The 25,270-nt window shown below is 49.7% G+C and overlaps 1 protein-coding gene and 1 long non-coding RNA gene across 5 annotated transcripts in view; one reads left to right on the forward strand and one right to left on the reverse strand.

Moving 5' to 3' along the window:
- FAM110A (family with sequence similarity 110 member A) lies at window positions 1-11,627 on the reverse strand. 3 transcript variants are annotated; one of them, XM_033839221.2, is made up of 2 exons: window positions 11,439-11,627; window positions 1-1,565 (listed from the first exon to the last, which is right to left on the reverse strand). In XM_033839221.2, exon 2 carries the CDS (start codon window positions 1,467-1,469, stop codon window positions 582-584), a length of 888 nt encoding a protein of 295 aa, XP_033695112.1. In that variant the 5' UTR covers window positions 1,470-1,565; window positions 11,439-11,627; the 3' UTR covers window positions 1-581. The 3 variants fall into 3 exon arrangements, with proteins under 3 accessions (XP_033695112.1, XP_033695114.1, XP_033695113.1); XM_033839223.2 differs by lacking the exon at window positions 11,439-11,627 and adding an exon at window positions 4,910-6,601; XM_033839222.2 differs by lacking the exon at window positions 11,439-11,627 and adding an exon at window positions 4,578-4,878.
- Window positions 4,687-25,270, forward strand: part of LOC117308033 (uncharacterized) — a 25,055-nt gene continuing 4,471 nt past the window's right edge. For both annotated transcript variants that reach the window (XR_012326257.1, XR_004521994.2), the window contains exons 1-2: window positions 4,687-4,808; window positions 17,933-18,160. This is a non-coding gene — a long non-coding RNA (uncharacterized lncRNA). The remainder of the gene's footprint in view (window positions 4,809-17,932; window positions 18,161-25,270) is intronic.

Genomic DNA, 25,270 nt, shown 5'->3' on the forward strand with positions numbered 1-25,270 from the left:
TTGAAAAACAAGCATTTGTGTTTATTAACCAAGAGGAGGGAAGTCAGAGCAGTGCAGACTCCTACCAGTCCTTTCTGTAGTCTACCCACCTAGGCCCAGGCTGGTACGCCCCTTGAAAAATGTGGATAGGCCACTCCTTCCTACCCCCACCCCAGGGTGAGTTCCCAGGGAACCAAGGCCCACTGGGTAAGGAAGAGGAAGTCAGTAAAGGACAGAGGCCAAGGAAGGAAGAAAGAAACAGAGCTGCTGGGTAGACAGCTCTGGTGAGATCCCTTGGTCCCTCACTCTCAGTGGGAAGGGCTAAGTGCCCCAAATCCAAACCTACAAGCAGGGGTCCATCCACGTCAAAACCCCACATGTGAGGCGTAGGCGGTAGTCCAAGGTCAAGAGCCAACTCTCTCCGGGTCAGTCCTTGTCAGACGGATGCTGGTCCAGACTCTGAGGCTTTGCCTCTATAGCAAGTTCACATGAGGCAGCAGCTTCTGGTCTGCCCCAAGCCAGGGAATGGATGCAGGAGAGGTCAAGGGGCCTATGGCTTCTCTAAGATCTGTCCCGTGGCGAATGTCGAGTCCCATGGAGGCCTAGCCCTCAGCTGCTGGAGTCTCCCGCGCTTGTCGCAACCCATACAGCCATTTGATCACCCGGGCGTTGCGCTCTATCACTGACACACCATAGGGGACGCGCTCCCGAGCCAGCTCCTCGATGGTGGCAGAGCTGCGGCGGGAGCAGCCCCCCTCGGAGCTAGCCGGCCCAGCACTGGGCCCAGCCAGGGACACGATGTCTGAGTTGGCCCGGGCTAGGTGGGCCACACCCAATCCCCGTGCCTCCTCCTGGTCCAGGCCGCAAAAGTTAAAAAATCTCTCCAGGTCAGCTGCTGCCCGGGAGAAGCGCTCACTCAGGTCTGACTTGGAGCGTTGCAAACCTGGAGGCCGGGCCGGGCTAGAGGTGGCGGCAGTGCCTGGTGATGGGCAGGGCTGGGCAGGTGACGCCGGCAGGGGAAGGACATCCACTCGGCGGACTGCAGCAATACTGGGTGGTGGGCGTGGGGGGGTGGCTGGGGGAGCCTGGCGGGCCCCCTCTGACCGTCCGGGGGTACGGCTGGCCTCAGCAGGGGACACAGGACTATCACACAAGTTGATGAGGCTGCTCAGGATGTCCAGGTCCAGCTGGGGCCGGCGGCCGGGGCCAGGCAGGACTCGGCGGCAAGGCGTGAGCACCGTGCGGCGAGTTCCAGGGCTGAAGAGTGGTTGTTTGCACAGCAGGGGCTGCACAGGTTCCTGGCGGGTATTGGCCACATGCAGGCTCTTGACATACTTGGCCTTGTCGGCCTCCAGGCGCTCTACAGCACTAGGTTTCCGGGCTCCACAGTCTGCTGGCCGCTGTAGCTGGTAGCCGGGGACCTTGGTCTGTAGGCGGAAAGGTAGGGCGGGGGTGTCTCGGGCTCCCGGAGTCAGCGTGTCCACAGGCATGGCTGTTACATACCCCGAGGGCTTCTGTCTGAGGAGACTGGAGAAATGAGGAGACAGAGATCCAGGCGGAAAGCTGGCAGCTGGACACCGCAACGGCTGCGGCGGAGGAAAGAAAGAAAGGGGCAGAGCACACTCAGACAAAGGCTCAGCAAAGACTGAGAAAAGCTGAAGACGCCTTCCCCATTAAAAGGTAAAGGCCACGCCTCTGATTCACAGAGAGCCAATAAGCAGGCAGAAAGCACCCGCTCACGGGCCTGTGACTCCGCCCACCCCCCCTCCTTCTCCGAGGGCCCAGCCCAGCTGAGGCAGAGAGAAAAAAAAGGTGCCAAAGAAGAAAGACACGGGCAGCCTGTGCAGAAAAGATGGGACATGTCACATTTTAAAGGAAGCAAAGGGGGTTCCAGGCTGAGTGCTGGGCACCAGCCGGCTCAACTGTGAAGAGTGGGTCCTCTTCACAGTTCCATCTTGCAAATGCGTAAACTGAAGCCCAGGGAGGTGAGCTTGATTAAGCTAATTCAGCAAGTTGGTGGCTCTGCCCCTTGCCTCCAAGCAGGGAGGTGCTTGCGCAGGGGTCTTGGGGTTGAGTAACCGAGAGAAAGGGCTCCAACCCCACACCCCACCTGGAATGCCCACAGGAAGCCTGGTACCACCTCCACCCCACACTCACCCAGGCAGGAAGCTGCCCTGTGCCACCCGCCTAGACATGCCAGGCCCCAGGCATAGCAGCAGAGCTTGTGGAGGAGGAGTGTAGAAAGTCCCCACCCCTGCCCCAATGGAGTCCAGACACCCATTAGCTTCCAGTATGAAATTCCAATGCCAGGCCCACAGCAATCCACGGATGCCTGTCAGGTGGAAACGTCAGCCCTGAGCTATGCTGCTCTGAGAGAAGCTGGAAATGCCCAAGATCACACAGCCCTGCTTAGGAGCAACCAGCAGACTCCGGATCTGCCAGCAGCAGTAGGACGGACACGCATAGGCAGGAGGGCCCACATCCGGATGCACAGGTCTCCACGTGATCACCTAAGCATCAGGGCCCAGTACCCCAGACCTCAGGCCACCCCTGACCTTTTTTCCAAGGAAGGGCTAGAGCCACAAAGTGCCCCCCGCAGTCCCCTGGAGATGGGCCAGAAGAAAACCCATAGACCAAGTCCTGAACCCTTTCTTGTGTAAAATGGGGGAAAGGGACTCTGTCTAGGCGATCCTCAAGAGGACCTGTAGCTCAGGCCGTCTAAACCTGTATTGTCTAATTCAACAGCCACTAGCCACATACGGCTACTCAGCCTTAACTTTAAATTTATAGTAAATACACACAATTCAGTTCCTGAATCACACTAGCCACATTTTAAGGGCTCAATAGTCACATGTGGCCAGTGGTCACTATACTAGACAGCACAGATTAGAGCATTTCCAGCCGTAGCAGAAAGCTATGTTGGACAGCCCCACCTAGACATCCAGAATGCCAGGAGGGAAGAGTCTGGATGGGGGAGGGGAGAGAGGAATCTGTCTTCTAGACATTTGACACCATCCTCTCCTGTAATCTTCCAACAAGTCTGTGATACAGGTCATTGTCACCTCATTTTTACAGATGGAGAAACTGGGATTCAAAGAAGTAACCAACCTAGGTCCCAGAGACAATACATAAGACACAAATTCATATGAAGCCTGATTCACTTATCTAAAAAAAAACGAATAGTTTTACTCATTGTTGCTCACATTCTCCTAAAACAGCTCCATGAAGGGGGTGGGGGTGGGGGGGTGTCCGTTTTGTTCACTGTATCTCAGTTTCAAGGTATTGCTCTTTACACATAATAGGCAGTCAATAAATATTTACTGACCTGAAATACCTATGGGGACCAAATGTAAGCAGGCAGACCAGGGATAAAATAGAGAGGGGCATACCCACCCTACTGTAGGCATATGGGTCCAAGATGGTAGGTATAGGATGTTCTAGGAAGCTGGGAACCCAGAATTGCATGGAAACTCTAGATTCTTAGCATATTTGATAATAATAATTTTAAAAACAGTGCATGGACAGGGCAAACAAAACATACCTGCAAACATATCTGCCCCCCGCCCCAGTCTGGCCCCCAGCCCCCAGTCTGAGATCTCTGCAGCAAAGGCAAGTTGACAATAGAACCTTGGGGGCTGTTGGCCCAGAGCCAGAGCTGCTCCCGAGTTAGAAGGGATGGAGTAGGTGGGAGAGAAAGGCTGCCCCACTCAGGGCCCACCCCCAAGGAGACGTCAGGAGGGAAGGGTCACAGGAAAGGCAGCCTTGCTGAGCCCTGTCAACGTAGCTAGACTCTGCCCTACCCCCGGGCCCCCGCCTCCCAAACCAGTCCAACCCGTTGGTGGCATTGGTTTCCTCCCGGGCACCATCCCGGGAAACAGAAGGAGGAAGGAGGTCAGATGGGCAGGGCTAGGGCAAACGTTCTGCGACACCCCCCCTCCACCCCCCACCCGGCTCGGGCCCCCACCCCCTCGGGCCGGACGTGCGGACCCCAGGGGCTCTTCCGGCGGCACCCGGACAGATGCTAGAAGCCAAACCCGGCTTTAGGGCCGCTGGCCGTCTCGCCCGGAGCTGGCCCCCTCGCCCGCTGTGCGCCTTGCGCAAGCAGCTGCGCCTCTTCCAGACTTGGTTTCCTTATGTGTGAAATGCTGTTAAAAATACACCTTCCTGATCCTCCAGGTCACCGTGAGGATCGAGCGATAAAAACAAGTCGAGGACTTTCCTCAGCACCTGTTAAAAAGGCGGCGCTGCATGAACTGGGCTCCTTGTTTTTATTATGAATTTGACCCAACTCCTGAGACCGCCCCTCTCGCAGGGGTCTCTAAGCATTCTCCAGAAGCGTCTGCCCGAGCCTAAGCGGCGGACAAAGGAGGCTAATCAGTGAACAAGACTCATTTCACCGGTGGGCAAAGCACGATGTGCGGTGGCTCCTGAAAGTTAAAGCCAGGGTCCCGGTCCCCGCGTGGGACTCGTGTCCTCTCTGAGGCCTCCTCTCATCGCCCAACGCCCCACCCACGGATTTCAAACATTACCCACAAATGACCGCAGAAGCGCCGGTCCCGGGCCCTTCTCATTGGCATCCCCGGGGCATGCAGCCTCACCTTGCTCACTCCCCACCGGCTTCCCTGGCGTCAGCCTCGAGGGGGAGTAGGGGGAGCACGGATCCCTGGTCTGGCTTTTGCCCTTCCCAACTGGGGGCAATCCTGGAGATTCCCAGCGGCGGCGTGCTCTGTGATTCTGTCTGCTCGCCTCCCCTCTCTGAGCCCGGGTTGTTCTGGCTCTTAAATGAGGGAGCTGATGGCCGATTCCTACAGCCTCGTCCAGCCCTGAAGGTGAGTCCCTGCCCGGTCCCCGCCTTCCCTGAGGAGGAGGGAGAGGTGCCCGGGCAGCCCCCGACCCCGGCCCCGTGCCCCCGGCTCCGGCCCGCACGTACCTGGCTGCGCCCTTGCCGCCGCTCTGCGCTGCTCCGGCCCGGCCCACCTGGGCTCAGGTAACACGCGTTTGCGCAACTTCCGGCGGCCGGCCCCGGGCAGGTGAACACGCCGGCCCAGGTATTACTCGAAAAGGGAGAACGAAAGCCAGGCAGCGGCCGGGACCCGATCCCAGCCGCCCCCGACCGACCCCAGGAAGTTCTTCCGAGAGCCAGGCCCACCTATCCCACAGCTGCACTGGCCCGCACATCTGGCACACAGAGTCTTAGTGGACAGCTCAGGCAACCGGACCCATCTTGGAGATGGAAAAACTGAGTCCCCCTTCCCACAGCCACAATGACCAGCAGTTAATGTATTAACTTTTCCTGGTGTTAATTAACCCATTTTAATCTTCCCAACAACCCCTACAAGGGGAGCTCTATTATTATCCCCATTTGACTAATGGAAAACTGAGGCTAGGACAGGCTGAGTCAGTTGCCAAAGTCACCCTGGAGAGTCCAACCTGGGCACTTACCCCCCAGATCAAGCCTTAATTAATGCCACTCCTTTCTAGCTGTGTGTCCCCAGGCAGGTTGCTGGACCTCTCTGGCCTTCCATTCTGTCAATAAAGGAAAGTCCTACCTTCCAGGCCAGGTCAGTGTGAGTTCTTAGAGCTTGAGAGTGCCTGCAGAAGCTTTGTGCAAGCTGTGAACATTAGTAAGGACAGCAATAACAGAAATAATAATAACTAGAATTTTTGAGTGCCAGACACTGTACTTATTTAAATCTCTGGACCGCCCTGGGAGGGAGGAACTATTTCATCCCCATTTTACAGATGAGGAGACTGTAGCCCTGCAGGAAGGAACTCCTGGGGGGGAGGTGATTGTCTCTTCTGCCAGCCCAAGCTCTATTATGTCACTTCAGGTGGGACATTTGATTAAGCCAGTTTCCACTGGGATTCTGAGGCCCAGAGAAGTAATTGCGCACTGGGCTCCGACCTGAGCCCCAGGGAGGTCAAAGAGGGCCCATTTCCATGTCTGTGCCTGGTAGGGGCTGCACCAGGGTTGGGGTGGAGGGCATGAGGGGACAGGAAGCGACTCAAGGAACAGCTCTCCTCCACCTGGGAGTGAGTCAGCCCTGAAGCCACTTCCAGCCCCTGGGCCCTGATTTTAGGGGGATAAGGCAGCCTGCTGGGTCCCTGCCTAGCCCTCTACTAAGGCAACAATGGGGAAGCATTAGGGGGAGTGGTTGTGCTCCGTTAGGGTCTAACAGTAGTAAAAGCAAGACAACAGTGACAATTTTTATTAAATGGGTAAGACCTCTTCCAAGTGCTTTCTTTGTACCTGGCATTTGTTCTAAGCTCTTTGTATGTGCTAACACATTTAATCCTCACACCTACACTATAAGGTAGATACTACTATTATGACCATTTTACAGCTGAGAAAACTGAGGCATGGAGAGGTGGGGCCACTTGCCTGAGGTCACAGCTGGTAAATGGCAGAGCCAGAACTTGAACGCGGGCCCGGGTCTGGGGAGCAGGGGTGTGGAGAAGATAGTCCTCAGTGTTGGGCTTTGGCCACTCACCGGGGAACTCCTAAGGAATCTATAGCCTCTCTCTCTGGGCCCCAGAGGGAGAAGCCACCTTAGGAATCACTCCCTGGCTATGGTTCTGGGTCTTGTTTCCTCAGCTATAAAATGAGGGCAATAATGGCAATGTCTTCCCAACAGAAATCAGATGTCATCACAGCTCTGCTTAAACCACCCCAGCCCCAGCCCCCAAGGCTCCCCATCTCCTTAGAATAAAATCCAAACTCTCCACTTGGCCCTCAGGCCCTCCAAGATCCAGTCCCCGCCCTCCTCTCCCACCTCATCTCCAGCTTTTCCTGCTCCAGCCATAGAGTCCTCCCTGCTGTTCCTGAGCACACCAAGGTCTTTCCTGCCTCAGGGCCTTTGCACCATCCTTTCTCTGCCTGGAACCTCTTCCCTCTTCGCCACTTCAGAGAGGCTTCCCTGACCACCCTGAGGCTCCTGCCAACTCTTTTACCCAGTTTTTTCCCTTCCAAACATTCATCCCACCCTGTCATTTTAGATATTCACTATCACTTGTTTCCTATCTCGCCCATTGGGCTAAGAACTCCATCGCACTCTTCCATATTTCCTTCCACCAGTGACAAAGCACAGGAGGAGATGCCATTGACCAAGGGGCAGGACTAAAACCCTTGGACTTTGAGCCCACCTCAAAGACCAAGGCCCCTCAGCACCAAGCCTCCTCCCAACCCCCAACCCTGACGCAGGCCTTCCCCGACCTGTCCCACTCCTCCTCCAGCCTCCAGGAGCCCCTATTCAAGCTGGAATCCACACAGCTCTAGCTGAGCCCTGTCCGTCCTCCAAAGCTGCCAGCACACACTGGGTCCACGGCTGGCAATGCCCTTTTCCACTCCAGCGCCCTGGCCACCCCTGTAGCATGGACTCTAGGACCAACCTGAGTGAGTTCAAACCCAGCTCCACCAGTGATTAGCTCTGAAACTTGGGTAAGATACTTAACTTCTCCATGCTTTGGTTTCCCCAGCTGTAAAACAGGATCCCTAACAGTGCCTCCCTCCCAGTGTGAGGCCTGTACATGACAAGCGCCACCAAAATGTGCGCTGTGATAACTATTCAACCAAACAGATGCTCCAATGCCCAGCTCCTGGGTGAGCTCGTCATCAGCCCAGACTGAATGTTGACCCCTTCTCTCAGAGGTTACAAATCTAAGAATGCAGACTCACTTGAGTAGATATTTCTCCAAAAGAAGGTATACAAATGGCCAATAAGTACAAGAAAAGGTGCTCAGCATCACTTATCATTAGGGAAATGCAAATCAAAACCAGAATGAGATACCATATCACACCCATAAGACAGCCATTATCAAACATACAAATGGGGCTTCCCTGGTGGCGCAGTGGTTGAGAGTCCGCCTGCCGATGCAGGGGACACGAGTTCGCGCCCCGGTCCGGGAGGATCCCACATGCCGCCAAGAGGCTGGGCCCGTGAGCCATGGCTGCTGAGCCTGCGCGTCCGGAGCCAGGCCCGCGTACCGCAAAAAAAAAAAAAAAAAAAAAATACAAACAAAACCAGAAAATAACAAGTGTTGATGAGGATGAGGAGAAATTAGAAACCTTGTGCACTGTTGGGAATATAAAATGGCGCAGCCACTGTGGAAACAGTGTGGCGGTTAGGCAAAATTTTTTAATAGAATTACTATAGGATCCAGCAATTCTACTTCTGGGTATATGCCCCAAAGAACTGAAAGCAGGGACTTGAACAGATATTTGTACACCAGTGTTCATAGTAGCATTATTCACAATAGCCAAAAGGTGGAAACAACCCAAGTGTCCACTGACAGATAAATAAACAAACATGGATGAAACTTAAAGTCATTATGCTAAGTGAAATAAGCCAGTCACAAAAGAACAAATACTGTATGATTCCACTTATATGATGTACCTCGAGTGGTCAAATTCATAGAGGCAGAAGGTAGAAAGGTGATTGCCAGGGGCTGGAGGGAGAAGAGAATGAGGAATTACTACTGTTCAATGGGTATGGAGTTTCCATTAGTGATGGTTGCACAACAATGTGAATGAACTTCATGCCACTAGACTGTACACTTAAAAATGGTTAAAATGGTAAATTGTATTTTATATACATTAAAAAAAAAGAAAAAAAAGAGGGTACAGAGTCTAGAGCCAGATTCCCTGGATTCCAATTCCAGCTCTAGGTGCAAGTTATTAAACATCTCTTGTGCTCAGTTTCCCTTCATAAGGAGGAAATAACGGCATTAATAACCACCATACATCATAGAATTGAGAGAATTAAAGGAGTTCATACTTGTAAAGTACTTAGCACACGGTAAGGGCTCAAGAGGTGTCGGGGATTTCTATTTTTTGCTAAGGGGGCAGGAGGTGTGGTTTCTGATGTTTTTCATTTTCATGACATTGTGCTCTCCCACCTCACCCCTCCCTTCCACCTGCTTCTCATTCTATTCAGCAGGAGCTCAGCCCAGACTTGGGCAGAGACAGGGAGGCCCTCTCCTGCCCCAGAGGGATTCAGGAAGGCTCCTGGCAGCAGAGACAGCCAGCCAGTAGGACAACCCAGCTCGATTTCAGCCCAGCTGTCAGGGTCAGAGACACCCAGCTGGGCATCCTCCAGGGCCACACCAGACCCCACACTATTTCTAGAATTTTCCCAGATGCTCGTGCCCTGGCTTGCCTGGAGTCAGCCTTGCCCGGGTCAACCTTGCACAGACCTTAGGAAGGGAGAGGCAAACAGGCTGTGCGAGGGGTGTGGGTGCAGCCACCTAAGGCAGGGATCTACTGTTTGGCCCACGACCTCACACCTCCACCAACTCAATCCGCTGGGCCTCAGGTTTGCACCTGAGCTTGCAAAATGAGGACAAAGGGACTTGCAGTGGAAACTAAGAGAGATACCACATGCAAAGCCTTAGGGAAGGGCCTGGCACACAGGATAAGGTAGGGAAGGTGGGGTTGGGACAGACCCACAACCTAGCCCACTTCCTGGCCCAGATTGCCCCCTGCCTAGGCCTGAGCTCACCATCATGGCTTCTTTTCTCGGCCCAGGGAAATGAAGAAACTAGCCCAAAGTCACGAGCAAGTTAATGACAGATCACAGACAGGGCAGTGGTCTCATGATTAGATAAATAATCTAAAATACATACATATATATTTTTTTCAACCAGATGATACATGTGCATGGCTCAAAGTTCAAAAGCTATAAAGGGAATGAAGTTTAAAAAAAAAAAAAAACTCCCTCCATTCCTATCCCCAGCCACCCAGTTCCCCTCCCTGCAGGAATCGTTGTGATCAAACAGTTGTATGTCCTTCCACGGAGATTTTAGGCACATGCAAGCAATAATGGACATATATTCTTTCTATTTTTTATGCATATAGCAACATGCTCTGTGCACTGTTTTCGTCTTTCACTGAATAATATATGTTGTTCTTAATAATACGTGTTATTAACATATATTATGTTATTAATAAACTTAATATATGTTGTGCTACATCAGTACATGAGTACATAAAGAGCCCATCAGCCCCTACCGATGGCCACTGAGCGTGTGTATCTAGTCTCTATTACAAACCACACTGCAGCCTCACTGTGCCTACGTCATTCTGCCTAGAAGTGGGACAGCTAGGTCAGGGGGATGCATGTGTAATTGTGACAGAGATGGGGACTGTGCTCCATGGAGGCCATACCAGTTGGTCTCCCACCAGCAGAACACAGAGCAAATGATCAATGTTAGCTTTAGTCATTTGATTACTGGGGCTTTGGGTACCCCTCAATTTTGCACTGGAGGCAACTACCTCACTTGCCTCACCCTAGCCCCTCCCTGTATCACATTCCAGTCAGGGAAGATAATAAACTCGCTAATAAGTGAAATTATACGACATCAGATGGGGTAAATGCTACTGAGAAAAACAAAATAGACAAGGTGGAGGGCAGGGCATATGAAGGCAGTAAATATCTGTTGAAAGAATGAAGAAAAGACTTGTTTTCTTTCTGATCTCCCAGAGCTCGTCTACCCAAAGCCAGGAGACGGCTTTGGAGGAGAGAGGGTAAGTAACTCCCCTTGAAGAGATTCAAGACTCCCAGATGCTACAATTCTGAGTGTCTAGAATTCTAAGATGGAAGCCAGATAGACTGGGAACCAGCCCCAGAGTTGCCAAGTCTGACCATGTGACTTTGAGCAAGGGGCTTAACTTCTTAGAACCTCAGTTTCCCCACCTACAAAATGAAAACAACAATAGCAACCTGTGGGTGGGCGCTCCCCAGGAAGCAAGGCCTGGTGTAGGTCAGATGCTCTACCAGGAGGGGTCCCGGGCCCACCCCCAACTCCAAAGTCTCTGGTGACTAGTATCTTCCGTTGAGGGTGTGCCTCTACCCTTTCCCCCAACCTGGGGTAGATTCCCAAGAGTCCTACAGCCAAAGGTCCAAGAGTCCAGGGCCAAACCATCAGCTGCTCACCTGGCACCTAGCTCAGAAATGTCAGTCCTGCCCGATCCCCCCAGCTCTTCTTTCTGAGAGGGACAGCACTGTAATTCAGAGCCCCGTAAGCGGAAGGATCCCAAGTAAGCCCTAAATCCACCCGCTGGCTTTCCGGGGAAGTGAAGACAGATGCCCTGCAGGAGACCCCAGGACGCTGTGGCGAAGAGGCAGCCGGGAGGGGATGCTGCCTGAGCTCTACTGGCCATGTTCCGGTTGATCAGAGGCTAAGAAAGTGACCACCGGTTACCCGTCTGGGTTTCTCAAGGTAAATCTAGATCTACCTAGACTAGAGGCTGAGAGATGGAGCAGAAGGACCTGAATCGGCTTCTCTGCCAGACTTCGCCTGAGCAGGACACTTGCCTTCCTGAGCCTCAGCGTTCTCATCTGTGAAATGGGGTACCACAACCTCTCCGCTGGTACCACTCAGGGAGGACGCGCACCGCAGGCGCCCGGTGAATGGAGACCCCCTAGTCCCGGGCTCGCGCCCCGGACCACCCGTGCCCTCACCTGGAGCCCACGCTAGGCGAGTCCGGCTCCTCCAGAGCGGGTCTTGAGGAGGCTGACAGCTCGGACCCAGGCGGGGAATGGCCGCGCCCAACGCGGCTCGGGAGGCCTCAGCCCCACGTGAGGACCCGCGGGGCCTCTTCGGAGCTGTCCTCCTTAACTGAGATAAGCCGGGGGACCTGACTGTCCCAAGGCCCCCAACAGAGCGAAGGTCCTGGGGCGCAGGGGAAGGGGAAGTGAGCGCGCCGCCCCACTCCCACCCCCGACACCGGAATGGTTTGCCCTGGAAATCCTGATTGGTTTCTCTCTTCCGTTCGAACGCCGCGCGGCCCGCGTTGCCAGGCGACCGCTTAGCTTCGGCAGGGCAAGGAAGCACCCCGGCTCCGCAGCCCCTCCCGGCCGCTCACCTCCCCCGTGGCCTCAGATTCTTCCGGCAGCCTTTTCAGCTCAGGCACCTAATTCTTTTCCTTGCTCACCCGGGACTTTCTCTTGGTCCCCAGCTGGTTCCTAGTCCCGACTTCAGCTAACGCGCTGTGTGAGGCAGTGCAAGCCCATTTCCCTCTCTGTTCCCCTCACTGCACAATGATGAGTGGGTTAGCGTTAAGATGTGCATGCCCAGCAGTCCCGAAATTTACTAAGGAAATAACCAAAAATGTGAGCAAAGATTAATATAGTCCAGCGTTATTTATCATAGCAAAATAATGGAAATAAATTCAGTGCTCAGTGAAAGGAGATTGGTTATATAAATCCATCCTGCAGAAGAACTGAGTTTTTTACATACCAGTTAGCTTTGCATGACAAAACTCTTGTCAGTGCTCATGGCATAACCCTCTGAGATAGGTACCTTTAATTATCCCCACTTTCTGATGAGGAATATTATGCAGTCATTAAAAATGATGCGGTTAAAATACACTTAAAGGGCTTCCCTGGTGGCACAGTGGTTGAGAGTCCACCTGCCGATGCAGGGGACACGGGTTCATGCCCCGGTCCGGGAAGATCCCACATGCCGTGGAGCGGCTGGGCCCGTGAGCCATGGCCACTGAGCCTGCGTGTCCGGAGCCTGTGCTCCACAACGAGAGAGGCCACAACAGTGAGAGGCCCGCGTACCGCAAAATATATATATATATATATATATATATATATATATATATATACACTTAAAGTATGGGGAAAACACTAAGAAAGTATTAAATTTTTTAAAAGTATGTTTCAAAGAACTATGTACAACATAAATATGCATTAAATACATAATGGTAATATCACAATGTGATATTACCATTGTATAAATGTGTATTACCATTGTATAAATGTATTATACAATGTATAATGTATTATACAATTATACAATGTATTATGTATTATACAATTATACAATGTATTATACAATGTATTATACACTGTGTAATGTATTATACAATTATACAATGTATGAATGCATTATAAATAACAGCAGTTAATTTCTTCTTTCTGCTTGTATGAATTTTCCAAGTTTCCAATAGTTAAACCAGTCAAGAGAAAAAAAATACATGTTTTTAAAGAGGATTAGAAAAATTAACTCTCACACCCCTTCCAGATGAGCAAAAGTTTTAGGTGTGAGTCACTGTTTGGGTGTAGGGCATTGCTCAGTTTGGACTCAGCCTCTTTCTATCCCAGATGGTGTTTTTCATTCTCTGATTGAATTGTCAGTGACTGAGCACTGACTGTGTACATGCCTTGGACAGGTGGGGGAGGAGGCCTAATAATAAACCAATAGCTAACAATGACTGCATGTTCCGGCATGGGCACCAACTAACCATATCAGAACAGATACTATCATAAACAGGGAGTCTGTGAGGACCAGCTAAATATCGAATCTGGCACTAACTATGCCCTCTGCTAGATTGTGCTCAAATGTACCCACATTTTCTCATTTGCCTTCATTACTGTCTGAGGAGAGAGATTCTATTAATATGCCTATTTTATAGATGAGAAGACTAAGGTCTGTCTGGATCCAGCAGGAGTCCTCTCAGCCATTCTGTTATATTACCGTGTAACTGCAGTTTGACAGTTGCAGTGAGGAGAGGGTCTGTGATCCTAAAAGACAGAGAGAAAACTGAGTAGGAGCAGGTCCAGACTTTGTACTTCCTGGGGCTTAAACAATTTAGGGAGTGTTATTTAAGAAAAGGACTACAAAATTACAGATATAAAATTAGGTAATAAAGTGGTGATTTGGTTATAAAGATAAAAGAAACCTCAACAAATGACAAATTCTACAAAGATTACAAAGTCCAGAAAAATAACATTATTTTTGTGAATTACCTGTTTGACATACCTCCATAAAACTTTCCATAAACAAGCTTCCGGTTCCATGTATACATTCCAAACTTCTCCTCTACTACCTCATACTGGTGGTATTGGACACTGTAGGACCATCCATGTATATGGAGCTACGACGTCTGACTCTGCACTTTCATGTCACAGTGCCAGGTGAGTCAGCTCAGTGTGCCAGGTAGGGGTATTCCTGGAAGCCATTCCTCTACTAGGGCAGTTGGCAATAATTATCTACTCACAAAAGTGACTGGAAACAACATAAATAAAACCACTAAACCCAAATTAAATGTCAAGGTCCTCTTAGCCAGATCCCCAAAATGCTCACACTCACTCCAACATCAGCTGACACAAGGGGAAGTCGGAATGGAAGGAGACGGTGGTATAAACAGAATGAGGTTAAATTACCTCACTTTGGAAAATTTTAAAAAGCATATGACCATATGAACACATTGCTAGAGTGCCTCTCAGACGTCGGCTTCCCTGTCATTAAAACAGGAATGACAACAATGGTGTCATGGTCTAATTTTTCTCTGAAAGGTATAGTTTTAATCAGGAGCTGGGAGATATTTGAGATGCCTGGATAAAGGCCCTGCTGACCCTTGCATCTTCAAAGCTTGCCTCTGCCCTGTATGCCCTGGAGCTTAAAACAAACAACACCAAAACCCTGAGCCTCATTCCCAGATTAAGAAAGTGAGGCAAACAGAGGGCAGAAGGAACTTCCCCCGGATTCCAAATTAGGCCACACAAAGAGAGATTATTTGGACACACTCAGATTCCAGGACGCTGAGCATCTTCACGTGCCAACAACATACTGGTAACAACCTGTATTTCAACCCGTGTCCCCTGCATCGTCAGGCGGACTCTCAACCACTGCGCCACCAGGGAAGCCCCCTTATGCCTTATCTTGACCCAGTACGTGAGCAACAGTAACATCTTGCCCTGTACACAGGCCTGTGGCGGCTTTGTTGCCTCCTCCAGCAACCAGACCTTGGCAGTGTTTTTTTTTTTTTTAATTGGGGATAGTTGCTTTACAATGTTGTTAGTTTCTGCTGTACAGCGAAGTGAAGCAGCTATATGTATACATATATTCCTTCTTTTTTGGTTTTCCTCCCCATTTAGGTCACCACAGAGCACTGAGTAGAGCTCCCTGTGCTATACAGCAGGTTCTCATTAGTTATCTATTTTATGCATATTAGTGTATACATGTCAATCCCAATCTCCCAATCTCATTCCATGCCCCCTTTTCCCCCCTTGGTGTCCATATGTTTGTTCTCTATATCTGTGTCTCTATTTCTGCCTTGCAAACAGGCAAATGGCAAATCTGTACCATTTTTCTAGATTTCACATATATGTGTTAATATACAATATTTGTTTTTCTTTTTCTGCCTTACTTCACTGTGTATGACAGTCTCTAGGTCCATCCACGTCTCTATAAATGACCCAATTTCATTCCTTTTTATGGCTGAGTAATATTCCATTGTATATATGTACCCCATCTTCTTTATCCATTCATCTGTTGATGGACATTTATGTTGCCTCCAATGATCTGCCTATTGTAAATAGTGCTGCAATGAACATTGGGGTGCATGTGTCTTTCTGAATTATGGTTTTCTCAGGGTGTATGCTTGGCAGTGTTTTCTTCACTCAGCTTGAAACCAAGATGAAATCAGCCTCAGATGTCAATTCCCTATCTTCTGTGCACCCCATGGCTGTATTTTGTTTTGTTTCATTTAATTCAAAGGGTGTTCTCTTCATACACATTTCCTTGTATCTGAATTCCTCTGGAAGGACTCACCAGAAACTGGTCCTAGTGGTGGCTACTGGGCTGACTGGGGAACAGGGGAAAGAGAAAAGCTTTTTAGAAAGTATTTTTTAAACCTTTTGGATTTTGTACCTTATAAACATATTATCTATTTAAAAAAATAAACAACACTTTTAAGGATATTCTATGAGAGAACAGAATAAGGTAGTGAATTAAAAGAAAACTCAGCCCAAATATGTCCCTCCCAACACGGCAGCTGAGAGAGTCAATTGAGATGTTCTTTCTGGAGGGCAAGAGTCGCTTTTCTCAAAAAATTTTGAGAAATTTTGTGCTGTGTCAATAGTCCTGTATTCTGATCTAGCAACTGTTTCTAAAAAGAAACTGACCCTAACCAAATAACGAAAGAGATTCAGAAAGATTTAACAACAATAATATTTACTATAGCATTGCTATTAATGCCCCTCCCCCCCAAAAAATAACCTAATTTTCTGGCCACAGGGCAATGCATGGTGAATGGGACTGGACCAGAATACCATACAGCCATTCAAAATGATGTTTTTGAAGGATATTAAGTGATATGGAAAGATTTTTAAAATATTCTCTCAATTAATTTATTTGTTGCAGAAATATTTTTGAGCACCTACTATGTAGATGCAAGCACTTCTTTCTAAGCCTAAGTTTCCTCACCTGGAAAACAGGTGTTAACCATGCCTACCTCCCAGGTTTATCAGAGGCATGATACCCTGACTGACCCTCTATACCCTATGGCTGTTGTTTCTGCTACTGTTCTTATGAGGTTGTTTGATAGTACAAGCTCTTGAGGCAGCGTGTCCCCAGGCATCATCACTCCGTGCCCAAACCCTCCAAAGGCTCCCCAACAAGCTTTGAATACGGGGGCCTTGGGAAGCTGATCCCTGTCAACCCCATGTCCTACCACCTTCCCCCTCAGCCCATCTTGCTCCAGCCACTGACCCTCCTGTTGTTTCTCAAATACACCAAGCACCCTCCTGCCTCAGGGCCTTTGCACATGCTGTTCCCACTGCCTGGGCATCTCTTCCCCAAGACACAGCTGCCTCCTCACGTCCTTCCAGTCTCTGCTCAGTGTCATCCTCCCAGGGAAAACCCTCATCCTCCCCCCACCCCATCATTCACATTTCTTTTCATAGCTCTCCAACCTCCTGACATTCAGTGTGTTCCTGTGTCTGGGTCTCCTCTACCAACTGTGAGCTCCCAGAAGGCAGGGTCCACACTTCTTTGCCCACTTTTCCTGCAGTTAGAGATTGGCAACGCACTTAACCATAGTAAAGACTCTGAGAAGGCCTGGAGCAGAAACTCCTCTTTCTCTTTGCTTCCTCCATTGTTTCCCAAACATACTCAACCCTGAAGTCCTATGTCCTCAGAACACTTCCTAAACAGCCCACAGGAACAGTGAAAACACCATCTATAGAAGGTGCGTCTCCAGGATGTGACAAGGGGCCCTTCCTCCTCTGCCAGTGCCTCGCTTAAAGTACAGGCTGCTTCCCCTGGGACCAGATTTCCCAGACCCAGGAACTGTCCTCAGTCTCCAGTCCCCACCACACATGCCTCTCAACTACCGCAGTGCCTCCAGGGGGCCAGGTTCCACCTGCCAAAGAATCAGGCCCAGCTGCCAGTGGGGATATTCCAGGACACATCCTGCTGGCCCTTCCTATCTCTGAGCCTCAATTTCTCCATCTGTACAATGGAGGTAGTAACATTCAACTTGAGTGGACTCAGAAAGGTGCCCTGAATACACAACCCAAGCGAGATTCTGGGTTTCTGTCCTTAGAAAGGATTTGATTCTAAACTAGGCAGGATCAGAGCAACCACAGAGCCATGAGACCATGGGGCCCCAGTGCCCCTGGATTCCCAGGAAGAAACAGCCAGGAGACGCAGCAGGGGAGAGCTCAGCTCAGGAGGAACACCCGGAGAGCCCAGCCCTCGCAGCCTCTACTCTCCCACCCCCAGCCCTGTGCAGCCCAACCTAGCAACATCGGCTGCTTGGAGCTGTGCCCACCAGCCACCCTGATGTTCCCCTGTGTGCCCAACACCTGCAATGCTCTTCCTGGCTCACTCCGCCTTGTCCCGTGGAAGTCACTTCCTGGAGCTTTTCCTGACCCCCTCCCCGGCTGAGCTGGGAGACCTTTTTCCGAGTCTCCTGGATTTTTCCCGATGTATCAGGTTGTGTATCAGATTGTGTTGCATGTCCATTTACAGGTCCACTCTCCCCACGAAGGCAACAGTGAGCGCTAGGGGTGGCAGGGACTGGCCTGCTCCTCTCCCACACCCCAGGATCCAGCCCAGTGTACACAGCAGGCACTCAATTAATATTTGAGAACAGAACTGAGAAACAGCCTGTCCACTGCTCCCGTACATCTCCCATCCTCTCTGCTTCTCTCCTCCCAAGGGCCTTCCAGAGGGGTGACCGGTGCAGGTCGGGGGCCCTGATGGACATGTGTTCAAATGCTGGTTCCACATTCTCTTGGCTGTGTGATCCTGGAAAAGTGGCTCCACCTCTCTGAGCTACATCTCCACCACTACAAACTGGGAATGGTGATATCGCTTCACAAGGATGTTATGAAAGTCAAATGAGATAATGGGAACCAAGCATTCTGCACGGGACTTGTCACATATGGTAAGTGATCAACAAACCTCATGATTACTACCACTACTACTATTGGAATTACTGTTATGGGTCAGAGTGAAATTCTGGTTCCACTAAAAAGTTTCTGGCTTGCATCCTGGGCTGTTCCATCAGAGTAAAACCCAACAGTGAGGAAAGCTCACTGTGGACAGGTCTGTGGCCCCTTTCTATTGTGTCGGGGAGGGAGATTGGACGCAGAGTCTGTTCTTTTCAACCCCTTGCCCCAGCAAGGGTTGAGAGTGAAGCCAGCACCTGCACAGAGATAGGAAACCTGGGACCCCTGCTCTGACACTACAGTGACCCTCCCAGCTGGGAGTCTCCTGACCTTGCAGGCTTCGGGCTTTTATCAGGTAAATGGAGATGATGATAGCTCCCAGGACATAGCATCTGAGAAAGGGCTTGGCAAGTATAACGACAGGGCTGAGCTGTCCAGGTGGGACTGTTATCACTGAGCTGCTGCTGGGGCTGAGCGTGCCTCTGCCTCTCCATCTTTCTGAGGCTCAGCTTTCTGTCTGGACAATTAGGAGATGGCAGCTCCTTGTTTGGAGGCCCCTGCAGACCTCCCTCCTTGACTTCCTCTTGTCTTGTTTCAAGATGTATTCACTCATTCAACAAATATTATCTGAGCCCCTGGTCTGTGCCAATTACTAGGAAGAGAGATGAAAACACAAGGAGTTACATGCTAGTGAGGGAGACAGAACAATAGATGAGCAAGTGAACCAAGAAATGAGAAATGTTATAAATAAAAATAAAGCAAAGTAAGGAAACAGGCACGAAAGAGAAGAGGCTGCTTTATATAGCATGGTCAGGGAGGCCTCTCCTCCGAGGTGAGACACAAAGGGTAAGAAAGAGGCAGCCACGTGGAAATCAAGAGGAAGGATGAGAGGGAGCAGCATGTGCAAAGGGCCTGGGGTAAGAATGAGCTTAGTGCCTTTGAGCCAAAAAGCCAGTGGCTAGAGTGCAGGCAGAGAAAGAGACTGATGTTAAATTGCTGAGAGTCTGTAGGCCACAGAGGGGAGTTTCTATTTTAAACATAAAGAGCAGCAGTTTAAGGTCAAGACTGGGAATTCTGGGGTCAGCCAGGCATGGTTCCAATCCCAGCTCTACCACCCACTAGCTACCTGACTTGGGAAAGTTCCTTAAACTCTGAACTTTCCGTTTCCTCATCTGTAATCAGAAGAATAATTTCACCTACATTGTAAGGTGTTACCTTGAGTACCCAAGATGATGACAGCAAAACCTGGCCAGAGTGTGGCTCAATAAAAGGATGCTATGCTAATGACAATACCAGAGATTATACAGCACAGTCACGGGGGCTCCCGATAGATCTCCTCAAATCCTGGCAGAGAGCACACGGGCTTGGGTCCTGGAGCCAGGAAGCCAGCTGCACCAGGTGCCGGCACAAACAACTAGGGCATCCAACAGTCTTCTGGGGGGAGGGGGGAGGTGGGCCGCTGAGGGAAGTAGGGGAGGGGGCAGACAAACCTGAGGATCAGGGGGGATTTGGTCCCAGCTGAGCTCCATCAGCTCTCCACTCCCAAATCCTTCGGGTTTCAGGAGTGCGGACAAGTTCTGAACCTGAAAATCCCAGAATTTTTAAATCCTGAGGTCATCAAATCCTTAGAATCCCTTCAGTCTAAAACCCTAGACGCCCATCATGTTCATCCCTTAGACTGTGATAGTGAAATGGTCCTTAGGCCATCAGCTGACACCAGGGCAAGTCAGAGTGGAAAGAGATGATAGTCAGGGTCCTACTATATAGCACAGGGAACTATACTCAATATCATGTAATAACCTATAATAGGAAAGAGCCTAAAAAGGAATATATATATATATATATATATATAAAACTGAATCACTTTGTGTTACACCTGAAACCAACACAATCTTGTAAATCAACTATACTTCAATAAAAAATATTTTAAAAAGTACAATACCCTAAAAAATAAAAGAGAAAGAAAGAGATGGTGGTTTTCACTGTGAGGTTAAAAATCAAACCCAATGTTTCCCACAGTAGGAGAAAAGAGGGATAACTATTTTTAATTAGATGTACCCAATAAATCCTCTAGGGCAGCACTGTCTGCTAGAACGTTCTATGTGGGTGAAATGTTCTATATTTGTCCTGTAGAGTAGCCACTAGCCACACATGGATATTGAGACCTTGAAATGTTATTAAGCACAACTGAGGAACTGAATTTTACATTTTATTGAACTTTAATTAATTTAAATGAAAATAACCACACAAGGCTAGCGGCTATTGTACTCAATAGCATAGCTCTAGAGTCAAAGTTACTCCTCTTCTCCTCCCTTGCACCAAGTCTGGTTACCTCAAGGAAGTAAATGTGCCTGGCTTCTTTTACTTGAAGGTAGACTAGAATTTAATAACACCGTTTTGTTCCTATTCCATTATATTTTCCCCCGTATTTTTCTAATTGTGACAAATGATACTCCACCCAATCCCACCTCTGCAATGTGGGGGAAACCAAGGCCCAGAAAGGGGAGGTGACTAGCCCAGATCACACTGATCAGGCGACAGAAGCAAGAGGACGCCTGTGCGGACCAGGACAGATGGTGGAGGCTGGGAGGGGAGGCTTGCGTCCCCTCAGGGCTCGGGGGTCTCCCCTCCCCAACCCTACAGCCTGTGAGCCCGGAAGGTCAGAGGCTGGGCCTGACAGATGGGATTTTGCAGGGGAAGAGTGTTCTGAGAGTGAGGGGCCTTTGTCCTCCTAGTGTTCCAACCCCAGATGGCAGGGCCAGGCCAGAGTGCAGCTGGGGGGGAGTAGAGCCCCTCTAGAACTGGAAGGTCGTGGCCCCAGAGACAGAATCTTTGTGGAAACTTAACACCCAAGACCCTCCACCTAAGGGCCTGGAGCAGGCCTTTTCAGCTTTCAACTTGACCTCTCTATTCTATATGCAAATCAGATGCAAATGAGCCTGCGGTGCTACCCCCACCTCCCTTTCTCTATTGCTGGGGCCCAACTCTCAGGTCCAGACACTGCAAGCCCCAGGCCCATTCTCAGCACAGATTCCTCAGACTCCTCACCCTGAGGATGGGAACAAAATGGGCTCATCTGTCCCATCTATGCCTGGACCCTGCTTCAGACTCTGGGCCACTCCTGCCCTCTCTCCCCACATCCATCTTCCACCAAGTGCAGGCAGATCTTTTAAAAATATCAATCAATATTACAAAACTATAGCAATCAAAACAGTATGTTACTGGTATAAAAACAATCGAGGGCCCAGAAATAAACCCATGCATATATGGTCAACTAATACTCGACAAAGGAACCAAGAATGCTCAATGAGGAAAAGATAGTCTCTTCAATAAATAGTGTTTGGAAAAGTGGATATCCACATGCAAACAATGCAATTGGACCCCTATCTTACAACACTCAAAATATTAACTGGAAATGGATTAAAAACTTAAACCTAAGATCTGAAACTGTAAAACTCCTACAAGAAAACATGAGTATAAAATGCCTCGACACTGGTTTTGGCAATATTTTAGATATGACACCAAAAGCACACAACAAAAGCAAAAATCAACAACTAGGACTACATCAAACCAAAAAGCTTCTGTACAGCAAAAGAAACAATTAACAGGACTTCCTGGTGGCGCAGTGGTTAAGAATCCACCTGCCAATGCAGGGGACACGGGTTTGAGCCCTGGTCCAGGAAGATCCCACATACCACAGAGCAACTTAGCTCGTATACCACAACTACTGAGCCTGTGCTCTAGAGCCCGCAAGCCACAACTACTGAGCCCACATGCCACAACTACTGAAGCCTGCGCACCTAGAGCCCATGCTCTGCAACAAGAGAAGCCCCTGCTGGCTGCAACTAGAGAAAGCCTGCATGCAGCAACCAAGACCCAATGTAGCCAAAAATTAAATAAATAAATTTATTTTTTAAAAAAGAAGAAACAATTAACAAAATAAAAAGGCAACCTAAAGGATAGGAGAAAATATTTGCAAATCATATATCTGATAAGTGATTGATCCTTTAAAGTACTTTTTTTTTTTTTTTTGACTGTGTTGCGTCTTCATTGCTGCTCACAGGCTTCCTCTAGTTGCGTTGAGCAGGGGGGCCACTCTTCATTGCGGTGCACGGGCTTCAAGGGATTGATCCCTGAATAGACATTTCTCCAAGGAAGACATACAAATGGCCAACAGGTACATGAAAAGGTACTCAACATCACTAATCATCAGGGAAATGCAAGTCAAAACCACAGAGATATCACCTCACACGTGTCAGAATGATTGTCATCAAAAAGACAAGAGATTTAAAAAAAAAAAAAAGACAAGAGATAACAAGTGTTGGTGAGGATGTGGAGAAAGGGAAACCATTGTGCACTACTGGTGGGAAGGTAAACTGGCACAACCACTCTGGAAAGCAGTATGGAAGTTTCTCAAAAAATTAAAAATAGAACTACCATGCCAGCAATTCCACTCCCAAGTAGAGCCCCAAAGGAAATGAAATCACTATCTCAAGGAGATTTCTGCACCCCCATATTCATTGTAGCATTATTTACAATAGCCAAAACATGGAAACAATGTGTCTATCAACAGATTAATGGAGAAAGAAAATGTAAAAATATATATATATATGTACATGAATGAATGAAGGACCAAATGCCCATTCTGAAACCCCTGAAGAGGCAAAGAGATTGGTATGAGAAATGCAATGATAATCATTTGTTCATTCAACAAATTTACTGAGATCCTACTATGTGCCAGGCACTGAGGTGGCGGCTGGGAATACAGTGGTGAACAAGACAGAAGCTCTCTGCTTTCCATGCCCATAGCCAGTGGGGGAGACAGAGAAGGCACAGGGATTACAGTTGTGAGTGATCACGGCAGCTGTGGGATCCAGACGAGGGGGCAGGGCAGGCTTCTAGAAGGAAGTCATGTCTGGGCTGCAGCCCAGAGAGTGAGCAGGAAGACCGAGCCAGAGCACAGGAGGGGAACAGAGAAAGAGGTATGGAGCTGGAAGAGATGGGAAGCCAGGGCACGAAGGGCACGCAGGTCCTCAGGATCCCTGGCAGGAGCGGGGGAGGGGTGGGGTGGAAGGCCTGTCCTGGCATCACTATTTCCCCAGCTTTACAGACAGAAACACAGAGGCCCAAATCAGAGCAGGGACAGATCCACCCCTTCCCAACTCCCCTCCAGTGTTCTTCCCACTGCAGCATGGTCTTCCAGGAATCCCAGGTCCTTCCCCAGAACCTTCTGGAGTCTTGGGAATGGGCCACTTTCCTGGCCCGCCCACACCTCCCTGTCCCTGCAGACCAGTCCCACATTAAATAACTCTGACCCCAACGTGGAAAAGGTGATTCCCTTTCTGAGTCCTTTTCAAGTCTCCTTACATCAGTGAGAAAGTCTTCTCTGCTGCTCTGTGTTTGACACCAGTGCCCACGAGTCTCCTGCATAACAAGTGGAGAGCAGGCCTCAGCTGCAGCCTGGGCACCGCATCAGCCTGAAACACTGTCTCCATTTCCAGAGGTACATTCTGTTCATGGCAGAAGATACTTGCTTTTCATTTCGTGTGTCAAGTTTCCTTTTACAATGAATCCATGGTCAACTGTAAAACACATTTTGGAGAAAATTAAGGAAGTCAGTTGTGGACTAAATATTAGATATCAGAGAAATGTTGATATTATTAAGTGAAACAGTGGCCCTGGAAATAGCCTTACTTTTTGGACATGCAAACTAAAGTATTTGGGGACAAAAATGGATGCTATCTATAATTCACATTAAGATATTTCAGAAAGAAATAGATGAAGCAAATATGGAAAATGCCAATGTTAAATATGGGTATTGGGTATGTAGTTCATAATGTATTCTGTATTTTTCTGTGTGTCTAAAATTATTCGAATTCAATGTTAGCCAGTTGATTTGAAGAAAACACGTTAAGAAACAATCATTAATGGCAGACTCTGGGCGTGGTCAAAATTGTGAACATGCCATGAGAGTGAAGGAAGCCTGGGCGAGGTGGGAAGAACATTCTGGGTTGGGAAAACCAGAAGCTTGGGGCTCCTTCCCCTGGGCCCCCCTGATTCTCTCCTCAGGGCTGGCTTCTGGTGCTCTGAGCAGCTCCGCAGGCCTTGCCGCTGACTGTCCCCTCCCCGGTATATCTGCTCTCAGGTTTGGAGCCAGGCAGGAAGCCAACAGCTTAGCTGTCCTCGAGGGGCCCGGCCACACTGCCAGTGTCTGGAGTGGGGAGGGGCAGAGGGCACAGCCCTTCACATCAGCCCATCCCCCCACTTTGGACCTGGGCCTGGCTACCTCACTAGACAGATGGGGAAACAGGCCCAGGCCTGACTCAGATGCCCTGTCTCCAGGGTCTGGGTGCTTCCTGAGGGCCCAGGACACACAGTCCTGCAGAGGGAAGAGGTGAAGAGAAGGCCTGTGGTGCCAAAAGGGTCAGAAGCCTGCCTCTGGCCCCCAGCAAGTCAGGGTCATTGCAGGAGGGTGGGGGACAGAAGTGTGAGGAGGCTGAGATGAGGGCACGGTGCCCCCCAACAAGAGAGGATCCCCCCTCCATCAGTGCAGCCCAGCTCCCCTCCACCTGTCACTCACTGAAAGTCACTCTTACCCTCACGCCCAGCTGTCCCTTCTCAAGGTCCCCTCGTCACTCATCAGTCAACAAATATTTCCTGAGCTTATCTGTGTGCCAGGTACAAACTAGGTACCAGGGCCTCAGCCAGGAACAAATCAGACATGGTCCCCACCCTTGTCGAGCTGATGCTGGTGGGAGTCAGACACCAAACAAGGTACATGAGAGAACACGTAACACAGCATCAAGGGCACAGTGAAGAAAACGGGAGCGGCATGTGCAGGGAGACAGAGTCGGCGACCAGGCTACTTTAATAAGGGGTCACCTCTGAAGGGTGAGTTTGAGCAGAGACCTTAATAAAGTGAGGGAGGGGCCACGGGGTTGCCTGGAGAAAGAGCCCCAGGTAGAGGGAACAGCAAGGGCAAAGGCCCTGAGGCAGGGCAAGAGTTTGCCACGTGAGAGACAGCAGGGAGGTCAGTGTGGCTGGAGTGGAGAGTGAGGGGGGAGGGAGGAAGCCGTGCTCAGTGTGATGGGAGCAGAACCCCACGG

Source organism: Tursiops truncatus, chromosome 15, assembly GCF_011762595.2.
Source record: "Tursiops truncatus isolate mTurTru1 chromosome 15, mTurTru1.mat.Y, whole genome shotgun sequence".
NCBI classification, from domain to species: Eukaryota; Metazoa; Chordata; class Mammalia; order Artiodactyla; family Delphinidae; genus Tursiops; species Tursiops truncatus.

What these genes read in the sequence shown, in the direction of transcription:
- FAM110A (XM_033839221.2), bottom strand. Translation starts at nt 1,469, where the DNA reads ATGCCTGTGGACACGCTGACTCCGGGAGCCCGAGACACCCCCGCCCTA.